Source organism: Mercenaria mercenaria, chromosome 8 (genome assembly GCF_021730395.1).
Source record: "Mercenaria mercenaria strain notata chromosome 8, MADL_Memer_1, whole genome shotgun sequence".
NCBI classification, from domain to species: domain Eukaryota; kingdom Metazoa; phylum Mollusca; class Bivalvia; order Venerida; family Veneridae; genus Mercenaria; species Mercenaria mercenaria.
Genome location: NC_069368.1, coordinates 44,356,846 through 44,371,819, shown reverse-complemented (window position 1 = coordinate 44,371,819; position 14,974 = coordinate 44,356,846). Strand labels below are relative to the sequence as shown.

General features: G+C 35.0%; 1 protein-coding gene across 3 annotated transcripts in view; it reads left to right on the top strand.

Annotated features, from left to right (window-relative positions):
- Positions 1 to 14,974, top strand: part of LOC123566467 (CREB-regulated transcription coactivator 1-like) — a 45,185-nt gene that overhangs the window by 12,424 nt on the left and 17,787 nt on the right. For all 3 annotated transcript variants that reach the window (XM_045360602.2, XM_045360601.2, XM_045360600.2), the window contains 6 exons: positions 5,895 to 5,986; positions 6,844 to 6,908; positions 7,822 to 7,862; positions 8,276 to 8,600; positions 11,580 to 11,813; positions 13,904 to 14,110. In XM_045360602.2, coding sequence (XP_045216537.2) covers positions 5,895 to 5,986; positions 6,844 to 6,908; positions 7,822 to 7,862; positions 8,276 to 8,600; positions 11,580 to 11,813; positions 13,904 to 14,110 — 964 coding nt within the window. The remainder of the gene's footprint in view (positions 1 to 5,894; positions 5,987 to 6,843; positions 6,909 to 7,821; positions 7,863 to 8,275; positions 8,601 to 11,579; positions 11,814 to 13,903; positions 14,111 to 14,974) is intronic.

The following is a 14,974-nucleotide window of genomic DNA, read 5'->3' as shown; positions in this document are numbered from 1 at the left end:
TGATTAACATAATTATTCAGTGACATGTAGCATAATGTATATAAGAGCATGGGGAAAAGAAAAAGTACCTAAAAAGCTGTTGTATTGTATGTACAGAGAGGAAAAGGGGATGATTAAAAAGGCTTGTAGCTTTAACATTATGAGAGGTGATTTTATGCAGGAATTTGGAGGTAGACTGATAGACTTCAAGCTTATAAAGCAATAGTTTGGAAACCAGTCTCAGGACTCCAGCATCTGATTGGTTGTATGTAAACACAGTCTTAAAATTGACCAATGGCTAAGTTGCGTTCTCAGACTGGTCTCCAAACCATTTTATTATAACCTTGGAAGACATATTATATAAAACCAAAGATCATTTTGCACAAAGAATGAGTACGGTGATGGAAAGGCTCAGTTAATCAGTAAAAAGGGGTTTGAGGACAATATGTTTGCTTTTTAGCTCACCTGAGCAATGCTCAGGTGAGTTTTTCTGATCACTTGATGTTGGGCGTCTGTCATCTGTCAACATTTAGCTTGTGTATGCGATAAAGGCTGTATTTTTCAACTGAGCTTCATCAGATTTAGTCAGAATGATAGCCTTGATGAAATCTAGGCCAACTTTGAAAATGGGTCGTCTGGGTTCAAAAACTAGGTCACTAGGTCAAATCAAAGAAAAACCTTGTGTATGCGATAGAGGCTGTATTTTTCAACTGATCTTCATGAATTTTGGTCAGAATGATTATCTTGATGAAATCTAGGCCGAGTTTGAAAATGGGTTATCTGGGTTCAAAAATTAGGTCACTAGGTCAAATCAAAGAAAAACCTTGTGTATGCGATAGAGGCTGTATTTTTCAATTAATCTTCATGAATTTTGGTCAGAATGATAACCTTGATGAAATCTAGGCCGAGTTCGAAAATGGGTCATCTGGGATCAAAAACTAGGTCAAATCAAAGAAAAACCTTGTGTATGCGATAGAGGCTGTATTTTTCAATTAATCTTCATGAATTTTGGTCAGAATGATAACCTTGATGAAATCTAGGCCGAGTTTGAAAATGGGTCATCTAGGGTCAAAAACTAGGTCACTAGGTCAAATCAAATAAAAACCTTGTGTATGCGATAGAGGCTTTATTTTTAGCTCACCTGTCACATAGTGACAGGGTGAGCTTTTGTGATCGCCCTTCGTACGTGCGTTGTCCGTCCGTCGTCCGTCCACAATTTCTTGTGAACAAGATAGAGACCACATTTTGCAAGCAATTTTGATCAAACTTGTACAAAACTTGTATTGGCATGATATCTCAATTCCTTTCGAAAACTGGCCAGATCCCATCATGGGTTCTAGAGTTATTGCCCCTTAAAGGGCCAGAATTTGCTATTTTTGTGCGTCAACAATTTCTTGTCTGCATGATAGCAGCTTCATTTATGATTTGAATTTAACCAAACTTGCACACAACTTGTATCACCATAAGATCTTGGTTTCTTTCTTGAACTGGCCAGATCCCTTTATGGGTTCTAGAGTTATGGCCCCTGAAGAACCGAAATGAGCTATTTTGACCTTGTCTGCACAATAGCAGTTTTATTTATGATTTGATTTTTACCAGACTGGCACACAACTGGTATCACCATAAGATCTTGGTTCCTTTCTTGAACTGGCCAGATTCCGTTATTGGTTCCAGAGTGATGGCCCCTGAAAGGGCCAGAATTATCTATTTTGACCTTGTCTGCACAATAGCAGCTTCATTTATGATTTGATTTTAACCAAACTTGCACACAACTTGTATCATCACAAGATCTTGCTTCCTTTCTTCAACTGGCCAGATTCCGTCATGGGTTCCAGAGTGATGGCTCCTGAAAGGGCCAGAATTAGCTATTTTGACCTTGTCTGCGCAATAGCAGCTTCATTTATGATTTGATTTTAAACAAATTTGCACACAACTTGTATCACCACAAGATCTTGCTTCCTTTCTTCAACTGGCCAGATTCCATCATGGGTTCCAGAGTTATGGCCCCTTAAAGGTCCAAAATTGGCTATTTTGGCTTTTGCAGCCATATGGAGACTTCATTTATGGTTTTATTTGATACAAACTTCCAAAATATCTTCAGCAACAAGAAATCTTGGATTCCATGACAAATCAGATCCAATCATGCGTTCCAGAGTTATTTTATATCTGATTACCTCCCCTGATTGTGATCAAAATGGATTTATATCAGTAAGTACTTATAGGACTCATTTGAAATTTCATTATTGTTATTAGTTGGATTGAGACAATCAGGGTAGATAACTATGGACTGATTTTATGTCAAATTACCTCCCTTTATTTCAAATTAAAATGGGTATATCTCCATAACTAATGAAGATACTGATCTGAATTTTCATTTATGTCAACAGATTTATTTGGCAGATCCTTCTTTTGTTCTCTTATATTTTTTTTAATTACTTCCCTTTTATGTTACTATAAATAGCTTATTTTTAGTAACTTTTTTATTATTGGCCGTAGGGAAAAACCAAGACCACTTTTCTGTGGTACAACATGGATGGTACCTCCAATTTTTAGGTGTATTTTGACATATCTATACCTTGTAAGAATTTTTTTATCTTTTTGGTTAAATTTCTTCCCTTTGTTGTTCCTGTCCTTTGGACTTAGATATTTTTTCTGAGGACCTTCTTGTCCTCAAGTGCAATGATAACAGATGAGCGATAAAGGGCCATCATGGCCCTCTTGTTCGATTAATCTTCATGAATTTTGGTGAGGATAATTGCCTTGATGAAATCTAGGTCAAGTTTGAATACTGTAAAATCATTTAATTTTGTGGACATGAAATTTCGTGGTTTTGTTCCAAATGGCAATTTTGTGGGGATATAAATTCGTGGATTTCAACTTTTAAACATACAATGAATGGGCAATTTACTTGTTTGTTGGGATTAAATTTCGTGGATTGTCTCAACCACGAAATCCACGAAAATTAGTCCCCCACGAATATTAATGATTTCACAGGTCACTCGGTCAAATCAAAGGAAAAGCTTGTATATGCGATAGAGGCTGTATTTTTCAATTGATCTTCCTGAAATTAAGTCAAAATGATAATCTTAATGAAATCTAGGCCAAGTTTGAAAATGGATCATCTAGGGTCAAAAATTAGGTCACTAGGTCAAATCAAAGAAAAACATTGTGTATGCAATAGAGGCTACATTTTCCAATTGATCTTCCTGAAATTAAGTCAGAATGATTGCCTTGATAAAATCTAGGTGAAATTTGAATATGGGTCACCTAGGGTCAAAAAGTAGGTCACTAGGTCAAATCAAAGAAAAACCTTGTGTATGTGATAGAGGTTGTATCTTTCAATTGATCTTCATGAAATTTGGTCAGAATAATAGCCTTGATGAAATCTAGGTCAAGTTCGAATATGGGTATTCTGGGGTCAAAAACTAGGTCAGTAGGTCAAATCAAAGAAAATACTTATTTATACTCAAGATTTTTGCTCCAATTTTAATGATGATTGGTCAAAATATTTTTTTCCATGAAATCACTAGGTCAAACATGTTTACACTGTTATGGTGTGTTATGGTGTGTTTCTCAGGTGAGCGACCTAGGGCCATCTTGGCCCTCTTGTTCAATTAATCTTCATAAATTTTGGTCAGAATGATTGCCTTGATGAAATCTAAGTCAGTTTTGAATATGGGTCATCTTGGGTCAAAAAGTAGGTCACTAGGTCAAATCAAAGGAAAAGCTTGTATATGCGATAGAGGCTGTATTTTTCAATTGATCTTCATGAAATATGGTCAGAATGGTTGCCTTGATAAAATCTACATTAAGTTTGATTATAAGTCATCTTGGATCAAAAAGTAGGTCACTATAATTAAGTCAAAATGATAATCTTAATGAAATCTAGGCCGAGTTTGAAAATGGGTCAGCTGGGGTCAAAAATTAGGTCACTAGGTCAAATCAAAGAAAAACATTGTGTATGCAATAGAGGCTATATTTTCCAGTTGATCTTCCTGAAATTAAGTCAGAATGATTGCCTTGATGAAATCTAGGTTTGATTTGAATATGGGTCATCTAGGGTCAAAAAGTAGGTCACTAGGTCAAATCAAAGAAAAACCTTGTGTATGCGATAGAGGCTGTATTTTTCAATTGATCTTCATGAAATATGGTCAGAATGGTTGCCTTGATAAAATCTACATTAAGTTTGATTATAAGTCATCTTGGATCAAAAAGTAGGTCACTAGGTGAAATCAAAGAAAACTCTTCTGTATTCAATGAGGCTGTATTTTTCAATTGATCTTCATGAAATTTGGTCGGAATGATTGCCTTGATGAAATCTTGGTCAAGTTTGAATATGGGTCTTCTGGGTCAAAAAGTAGGTCACTAGGTCAAATGAAAGAAAAACCTTGTGTATGCGATAGAGGTTAAATTTTTTCAACTGATCTTCATGAAATTTTGTCAGAATGGTTTCCTTGATGAAATCTAGGTCAAGTTCGAATATAGGTAGTCTGGGATCAAAAACTAGGTCACTAGGTCAAATCAAAGAAAAACCTTGTGTATGCGATAGAGGCTGTATTTTTCAATTGATCTTCATGAAATTCGGTCAGAATGTTAGCCTTGTTGAAATCTAGGTCAAATTCGAATATGGGTCATCTGGGATCAAAAACTAGGTCACTAGGTCAAATCAAAGAAAATACTTTTTTTTTTATTTATACTCAAGATTTTTTCTCCAATTTTAGTGATAATTGGTCAGAATATTTTTTCCATGAAATCACTAGGTCAAACATGTTTACACTGTTATGGTGTGTTTCTCAGGTGAGCGACTTAGGGCCATCTTGGCCCTCTTGTTTTCTCGTATATTTATCTCAGTTTTAATAAAAAGTTATTGCTTGTTTTCATAGAACAGATTTTATAATGATAGGTCAAGTTACACCTAAAAATGCCTAGTTTGGTATAAACTACATTTCGCTGAAACAAAGGGATGGAGAATTCAGGTTTTAGTACCCCTACTGGTGGCAAATTATTTTTTAGGGGTGTACAGCTTTGCTCTTCAACAGCTTGTCAGTCCCTCTCAGTCTTGTCAGGCTGATAACTATGATGTCATCCGTCATCTGATTTTTGTTATCAGTTCAATTCTAAAATTCAACTAATTGTATTCTGCAGTTTAGTTGGCATGCTTAGCTCAATAGGGAGAGCGCAGATCTATGGATCGTGGGGTTGTGAGTTCGATCCCCAGGCAAGGCGTATGTTCTTTGACGATTGATAAAAGACATTGTGTCTGAAATCATTTGTCTTCCACCTCTGATTCATGTGGGGAAATTGTCAGTTACTTGTGGAGAAAAGGTTTGTACTGGCACAGAATCCAGGAACACTGGTTATATTAACTGCCCGCCGTTACATAACTGAAATACTGTTGAAAAACGGCGTTTAAAAAACCCCAAAAACTAATAAAGAAACGCACTATGCTTCAGTCAATAAAACTGCACACTCACCAGCTTCAGCCAGTAGAGCTTCACACACATTAAGAATTGTGAGTGTGCATGGCTTTACAATCAGGTCCTAGCCTTCAAGAAAAGGGGCAAAACACTCTTCAAATCTTCTGTTGATTAAAACGTGGAAAAAATGAATGCGCATGTGTAAGTATCTTTTTGGTCAGCGAAATTGTAATTACCGATAATCTCTGTGTATTGTGTGTCACCAAACACGTTTCATATTCATTTAAAATCAAGTACACCAGTGAATTATTGTAGATTTTATCATGAAATTTGTTATTTCACTTCACATAATTGACATGTAATTAAAAATTTATGTGCCAAGATATAATTTTCATTTTCATTTTCAGGTGAGCAACCATAGCTAAAGAAATTGATTTCAAGTTTTGAAATATAGAATATTTTGGTAACATATCTGAAAAATCTACTGTGTTGTTTCAGAACAAATTCGGATTCAGCAATACACTCGAGTTCTGCCATGGGACGAAGCACTGATGGTACTAGTCCAAATACCCCACCCATGCATCGGCGAAGTATGTTCTAGTATTTTACTTACTCTAAAAATATTTTTAGGTGGTATCTTGTTTAAATTGAATTACACAACCTGTTTTTTACTTGGTCTAAATTATTGATTTAGATTGAACACCATTTTAGTTAATATATGAATTTGGATTAATACATCTTTAATGCAGGGTGACCAACCCACATGACATTTCAGTATCAAACATACAGAGAAATTACCTGAATTAAGTGACACTTTTGCTTATTATTTCATTAATACTTGACTGATTTTGATACATAAAAAGCATCGAAGACAGGAAAAAGAGTGATCTCCTCGGCACAAAACATCTGCCATACATATATCTCAATACTTTACACAAACACTTAATGCAGAAATTTTTTTTCATGGATCAGAATGTGTAGGTAGTGTGCGTTTGGGCTTTGGGCAAAGTGTTTGAATGAAGTATTGCGAGTGTTTGACAGGTCTACGCTTCTCTCATTTTACTGTCTTAGACACTTTTTATTTTGTTAAAAGTCTGTCCAGTAATAAAAAAAAAGACAAAAGCAAAAATGTTACCTAAATCGACATATTTTTCCTGTGTATGTTACTGTAAAATCCCGAGGGTTGGCTACCCTGTAATGGGGATGTCTACAGTAGGATGACGTGCTTTGTTAACAGAATGAATTAGTTCTCGTTCAGGACATAAAAGCAATGTGAGGGTATTTTTGTATAAAGAAAACAATTACCCTAAAGAATTGCTGATTTCTGAAAGGAAGAATAAATAGTCAAGGAGTAAATCAGGATTTATATTTCAGACCTAAAAGTTATTATTTTAAAGCCTACAATGCTTATAGTATATTATTTTTGTTGTGTGATATATCTCTTCAGTACATGAAGTTGTTGGGGAAAACTCTGGAATGTCAGCAGGACCCTTCCCATGGGATCCAAAAAAGGTAAGAAAATAAGATAGTTTTTGTCAAGCCCACTTGCGGAAGCGAAGACATATTTGTCAAAATGGCTGTTTGGTGTACGTGCGTGCATCCATCCAGAATTGTTTGTCCGGACCATAACTTTGACATGCATGGAGCAATCTTGTTTATATTTGGCTTGTATGTTAACCTCAGTGAGTCGCAGTGTCATGTGCAAACCCCAGTTCCTATCTCAAAGGTCAAGGTCACAGTTGGGGGTTAAATGGCGGGCTCGACATGTTGCCCGTGGGCATCTATTTATAATGTAGGAATGTAGTTGAGTTGTAACATCTGCAGAATGGTGAGGGATTGGTTGGTAACTAGCGAGGGTACCAAAGTATCCAGAGAAATTCTACAAATGCTTTTTCAAGAAACCAACTTGCATTAATGCTAATGAGTTCATTGTATGTGATCTTGTTTACTTGTCCTGTTAAAACAGCTTTGAAAATGTGAATAATAGCATTTTTATGCTAGAATGAATAACTACCAGTATTAAATTTCTAGTAATTTTACTGATGCTAGATTATTAATTATACAAATCATTTAATTAATCAATTATTTATATATTGCAGTGTTTGCTTACATTTGACTGTCCTGTATGTTTATAGGCAAAATATATTCTGTATTGGGTGATGAAGCAAATTTGATTTGAATCTCCTTGTTAACTAAATCATTAAAGGTATTGACAGGTAACTTTATGCAAATGTGTTAGCATGGTTAGTGTTTAATCATTATTTTTCAAAGGAGATTAAATTTCCATGAACTGGATTTGATTGTGTCAGTCCCAAATATTTCCACTGGGCAAATGTTAATCAGTTAATGTTTGATGTTTGAAATCCTCAAGTTTGTGTCGCAATTGATGCAGCCGTACTAAATTTAATTGTTTATATTTTTTCAGTTACAACAAAGACCTAAGTCATGTGAAGTGCCAAATATAAAGTAAGTTATTTTATAATTTATGAACATTGACTGCTTTTGATATTAAGTTTATGATCAGAGCACCATATAAGCTTTAATTATAACACTTTTGTGATTGAAAAAGGAACATCTTTTACAGTTGATAAATACTTTTCTGACTGTGATTTCAAGACAAAGTTTTGAGAAAGTAGTCCTTGAAAATTTTAAAAGGTGCTTGAAAAGTCTGTGACAAGTACTTGGAATTTTGTCTCACATGTTCGGTATGATGGAAAGATATTGTCTTAAATTCATGAATGGTTTTGATTGATAGATGGTATATTATAGCATCCCAAAGATTCAGCACAGCTAATAAAAAGCTATTCATATGTCTGCATGTTTGTTGTGCATTTTTCAAAGGAAAATTTTTAATAATGTTTAATAAAAATATTTTGTAGCATATATCCATCTGGTGAGCCGGACTCACAGATGCATGTCCCTGTGGCTAACAACACAGGCTCATTACCCGATCTGACCATCCTCCAGTTCCCATCACCCCTCACAACCCCCTTAGACATTGAAGATCAGAACTACAACAACAGCTCTGCCAATCTCTCACCAACCAGTGCTCATAATATAAATATGGGGCCCCCACAGCACCACAATGGATCGCCCGCGCAAAGCCCAGGAAGTCAACGACGAAGGATGAACGCTAGTGGACCTAGTCCCCTCGTCTTGACTGGAAATGGAAACCCATCTATGAGAGTTCCTGTCTCCCCTCCGGTAAGAGTAAAATCATGGCGTTTGTTGTTGTAATATCCCAGTAGTTATATAGTAGCAGTACATTTATAGCCAAAATACCATTGCTTTATGTAAGTGAGGGATTTTCATGAACTGAACTTTAGAATGGAAGTAGAAAAGCAGTGGGTGATTTTCATTTACTTGGAGATAATCCTGACAAGTAATAGCGCATAAAATGTAGGGATTACATTAAAAAAAATAAGGGTTGACTTGTTACAAGTTTGTCTTGGAAGAGTATGACCATTGTAAAATAAGTATCAATTGCAAAAAAAATTCTGGTTTTGAATAATGAATTTGTATACAAATACATGTACTAAGCAACTGCTGCTTTAACAAATTATTCCAATATCTTTTTGCCCAGTTCAGATAAGGATTTAACAATCCTTCACAGACATTAAGCTAATGGTTGCAAAGCACATTTTCAAGTATTTTTGTTTTATTTTTGCTTATATAAGGTCATTGTACTGTGTACTTCTACTTGATAGGAAAAACAGAAGATTGACATATCATATGATTCTCTGTGGGGTGGAGGAGAAACAGGACATACTATGCAATGGCAATGTCCATCTGTCTGTCCAGTGGTACTTTTTGGTTAGAGAAATATATGTAGCAGTAAATCTCTTCATTTCATAACTGTATTGTCACTAGGGCTGTATGAACAATGGTGGACATAATTATATGATGATAATATTGTAAGAGTGTATATTGGAAAAAAATTCTGCACTTTGTTTTCCATTTATGCAGATATTTTGCTAATTTAATGGTTTTGCTTTGTGAAATGACTCGAGGGTCTACAGATACTCAGTGTACATGGGATGTAAGAAATTCATTAGAAAACACACATGCCTCAGATCGGTTTTTATTATCTAGATAGTTCATTGTATTGCATTGTCCTGCTTTAATCCCATATTTGCATAAGCAACATGTATATTGGATATTAAGAAAAAAAATAATACAGTATTTGTTATTAAAAGCAGAACAGCATGTTTTTTTTTTTTTTTTTTTTTTTTTTTTTTTTTTGAAATTTTCGTATTTTAGTTCTTGTTTGCAGCAGTTGCCTTGCATAAGCCATTAACAGAACTTGCTTTACGTTGACAGCCTTACATTAATGGGACAAAAACAATCAGTTAGGACCCATGTTTCAAATGTTGTTACGGTATCCAGTATGTGACTGGGATTGGTCAGAGTTTGCCCAATGGCTTGCACAGTGACTGTCAAGGATCCATTAATGACTAAAAATAAGTGATGATGAGGGCAGTCACAGTCTTTCTGTTCTGCTAGTGGCTATTACATCTGCCCAGTACAGATCATTATGGTGTTCTATCATAAGTGGCAGCCAAACACTTAATATGTTTCGTTTTTGACCAACAGGCACCAAGGCAGACTTCTGAAAAAGTAGGTTAACAGTCCAGGCTTTAAATATCCATTGTCAGTGTAGTAAAATTCTTGTGCGTACTTTGTAGTTGTCACAATTGATGATTCATATGGTTTCACCAAAATTGCTAGTCACACCAAGACACAGTCTGAAAAAAAAATTGTTTATAGAACTTTCATATAATTAATTAGCATTAGTTTAAATGATCATACTGCAATAAGTGTTAATGAGGTGCAGTCATATACTAGTATAATGTAAAACTGTATTGATTCAAATTAAAATTAAAAAATGTAGTTACTATAAACTTTTGAGAATATATCCTCATTCTGGGTGTACCTCTGATTTAGGTTTATGTACTTTCTAAATAGAAGAAAAAAGAAACTACACATTTTAGCAAGTAAAATGTCATATAGTCACCCTAAGTGCTTATAGGTAAAGAAGATTGTATACCTTTTTTTTTTGCTTTCAATTAATTTTATTTTACATTTCATTGCCATTTGTTTTTGACCGATTTCATTTTACATTAATTATGTTGTCAAATGGAATTATTTAAGGCAGCCTTTGTAAATATTTGATTGCAAAAGCAGTTTTTCACATGAACTGAGCAAAGATGGAGATGAATAAACAGATTTTGCCAGTGAGATATTTTGGAAGAGTGCGGCATTTCATTTACTATTTAAAACTTAAAAAGTTTATATCAATTCAGTCAGAAATGGACAATTAGTATATACTGCTCTGTAAATAAAAAAGGATGAATTAAGATACACACTTTACATGCTATTTGTCTGGTGGAAAATTTGGGCATGTGCAATATATAGAGTACTTAGTGCTTTTTCTGGATCTTAACCAAATTTATTCGAAACGAAATCGCTAAATCTTGGTGGAGTTCGGAAGCAGCTGTTTTTGACCTGTATTTGGACAGTTATATTTAACTTAACCCATGTCATGCTGGACACAGTTGATTCTGTCCTTGCGACCAGTGTAGATCATGATCAACCTGCACGTCCATACAGTCTGATCAAGATCTGCACTGTCCGCCATTCAGTCAGTATCTTTGGTAAGCACCCCTTTTAACAGTTAATGGTACTGTCCAAATTGAAAGATGGACAAGTTCATTATAAAAATTTAGCAGGGTAAGGGTTAATTGTGAAAATAGTGTACATGTATATATGTATGCATCGTAAGTTGTTTTAATTGGATTAAGATCAAACTTCTACAAAACTTGCACATTCCTTATTTTAAAGTCAGTAGGTCAAGGTTAACAACAGTTAGCCACACAAAGACAAATCAATGTCAAGTTTCACAATTTGCCATTTTTTTTGCTCCAGTTTTAGTGTCTAGAGCTTTAGATATTTGATAAATGATAACCCAGCATAATTTTGAAATAATCGACCAGAATTAGATGAACAGGAAATATTATTTTTAAAAAAAAGCAGCATTAGCAAAAAACATAACCCAGGCTTTGATACATAGTTGTATAGAGTGTGTATTGGTGTGAGTAGTATACTATATTGTAGTACTAGTGTTTTTTATTGTTGTGTTGCCCAGTGCTGATTAGTGTTGTTTTGTTGCTCTTGTCTGTATAGGTTCCAAACATAGATCCCACCACATTACAAATGGATCCTCGAATGCAACAACAGTATTTGTTATATATGCATCAACAGCAGCAGCGGCACAGGGGTCAGGGGCCCGGACATATGTCACCCACGCAATCATCTCAAAACCATGTGGGGCTTGCAGAAAGCCCGCGAGTACCTCCCCCTCATCTAGGGCCAGTACCAAAAGTTTGTGTAACATCTCATGAAAATGATCCACCGGAGGTAAACAGTAATTCCCTATGATCCATTTCTTGTCCAGAAACTGTGTCACATTTTATGTATGTCTTAAAGATTCTGTTTGTAACTTGGTAATTATTAAGAATACACTTGTTTCTTAACTTTGATTTGATGGCTTTTGCAGTAATGATACTATAGTCAAAAGTGATGAAAGGTTGTATTTTAATGTATTTGATTATTTGTATTTTCAGCATTATTATGCCCCCAACCACAAAAAATGAAAAAAATAATTGGGTAGCACTTAGGTTGGCCTTTGTCCATTTGTCTGTTGGTGTGTTCATCCAAATTAGTGTTGCGCTTAACTGAAAAAATATTTGACATGATAGAGTTATCAGGCATCACACAGTTTGAAATTTCAGTCAGCCAGACAAGAGTTATGGCTCTTGACTGAAGCAGAAATAAGCATGAAGGGCCTAGAAGGTTTTTTGTCGCATCCATCTCAAAAAGTATTTAACCTAGAATCTTGAAACTATTTAGGAATATTATTTAGCATTAGAAGTTTTGCTCCTGGGGTCTTGTTTAGAATTTCACTCCGACAAGAGTTCTGGCCCTTGTCATGGTAAAAAATATACATTCAGGGCCTAGAAGTTTGTGTCCTATATATGTAAAGAAATATTTGACCTAGAATCATGAAATTGTTTTGGAATATTATTCAGCATGCATTCATTTTGTTTGGGATTTCATTCAGAGTTATGGTCCTTGTCTTATTAAATAATATGCTAACGGGATCTTTTAAGTTTGTACCCGTTTCCCCCTCCCATCCAAAATGTATGTACCGGGTATGTAATTTTTCCCTCTTAAGTTTCTTTTATCTTGTGTGCTTGATATTTTTGGAGATATCCTTACCCACCAACCAACCATCACCCCATGCTGAAAGTATACTTAGTCTTGCATTGAATGTAACTAACATATGTCAGTATGGTGTTAGTAAGTGGGGACACCAGTGTCCTGTAGACACAGATCTAGATTTAGGTATGATTTTGTGACATTATTAACCATACCTCAAAGAAGCATATTGTACTTAAAAGAGATCATTTTAATTATTAAATAAAGCATAATATTATGTCATGAAGAAAAGTTAGGGCACACTGGTTAGTAGCATTTAAAAACAGGTGTAACAATAACATATACAAAGAAGACACGGTCTCTTTGATTAGGTGAAATGTGACACAGTTTAAATATCAATATGTCTGTGCTAAATGATTGTATGTGTGTAACTACCATATACCATTAAATAAGTGCTCATTCTTTGGTTGGATCCTTTCCTTCTCCTCTTTTAAAAAATAAGCTCTGTATCAGTCTTGGAAGTTGTAAAATATTTAAATTTATTATATAAAACACTCGTATAAATATTCAAACGATAGTCTATGCATAATTATAGCGATAACAAAAAAAAAATGAAGAATCATTCAAACAAATGTTGTTTTAGACAGCGGATTGTCTTATCAGTCTTATAAGATCTTAAATAAGCAAATATTTAGTCAGTGGGGCATTTATCTGGGTGTATATGGTATACAGAGGAGTTACAGCTACAAAGGTTTTATGCACAGATGATCATACATTAGCATGTTGGTGTATGCATGAATTTTGTACAAGCTTTATGATAGTTCATAGTTGACACCCAGAACAAATAACTGCTTATACAGTGATTTTATTTTCGTAACCAATCTTTGTTTTATATAGATTGTAATGAGAACCCTTGAAGATTGAAGAAATTTCGACCAATCAATTTTAAATTGTTGACCAAGTCTGGATTTATTAGCAGTTTGTTCATTGAAGAAAAATTTACTTTTAATCAGCAAAAAGACCAAACAAATATACGTTTAATCCAACATTTACTATTACTAAACCCAGTTTTGGGCAATTTACATCAACAGATGGTATAAAAGCAAGTAATACTGAACCTGTTTAGATGTATCCTTTGTAAATGTTGTACCTGCTGATATTAAAATTTCAAAAGAAAATGTGTTAAATAGAATTGGAGTTATTTGGTTGTATTAAAAGTTTTGCAATACGAAAGTTTACCAGAAATGGAGTTTCATCACAACTGGATGTATTTATATTGTATATTTCAGCCATCATTGACTCAGTATAGAAATAACATATCTGAGAGTGGTTGTCAGTCACCTACATCCCCGCATAGTCAACCTTCGTATTCACCGTCACAATCTCCTGGTCTCCCACCCACATCATGGAATAATTCTGTGTTCGAGATGGACCCCTACCATCTACAGCAGCAACAGACTAACGCTCTACAACAGCAATTTGAACATTTTAACATGGTAAGTACCATAGATACCAGAGTATAGTGCGCACCCGTGTATAATGTACACCTCAGATTTAAGCCCAAAATCCTGGGGGGAAAACTTTTTTGGTCAGTTTCAAGGTAAACTGAAAATGAAAGTATAAGTTTACATTGACACCGGTAATCAGTTTTACCTCCGAGGCAGAGAGCCTAATTGGTTTCGTTTTGGAAGCAGATGCAAGTTTCTAGCTCACCTGAGCCAAAGCCTCATGGTGAGCTTTTGTGACCGCTCAATGTCCGTCGTGCTGCATCCGTCGTAAGTTGTCCATTTGTCAACAATTTCTAAAAAAATCTTCTTGAAACCACTGGGCAGAATTACACCAAACTTAACAGGAATGATCCTTGAGTGGTCCCCTTTCAAAATTATTCAAAGAATTGAATTCCATGCAGAACTCTTATTGCCACGGCAACCGAAAGGAAAAACTTTAAAAATCTTCTTGTCCAAAACCGCAAGGCGTAAAGAAATTTGCTATTGTGACATTCTGGCACTCTTGTTTGAGATATCCTTACCCACCAACCAACCATCACCCCCATGCTGAAAGTATACTTAGTCTTGCATTGAATGTAACTAACATATGTCAATATGGTGTTAGTAAGTGGGGGCACCAGTGTCCTGTGGACACAGATCTAGATTTAGGTATGATTTTGTGACATTATTAACCATACCTCAAAGAAGCATATTGTACTTAAAAAGGATCACCAGGGGTCCCAAGTTTTACATAGTCTTATATAGGAAAATTTTTTAAAAATCTTCTTGTCTGAAACTGCACGGCCTAGGCTTTTGATATTTGGTATGTTGCGTTGCCTAGTGGTCCTCTACCAAGATTATTCTAATTATGCC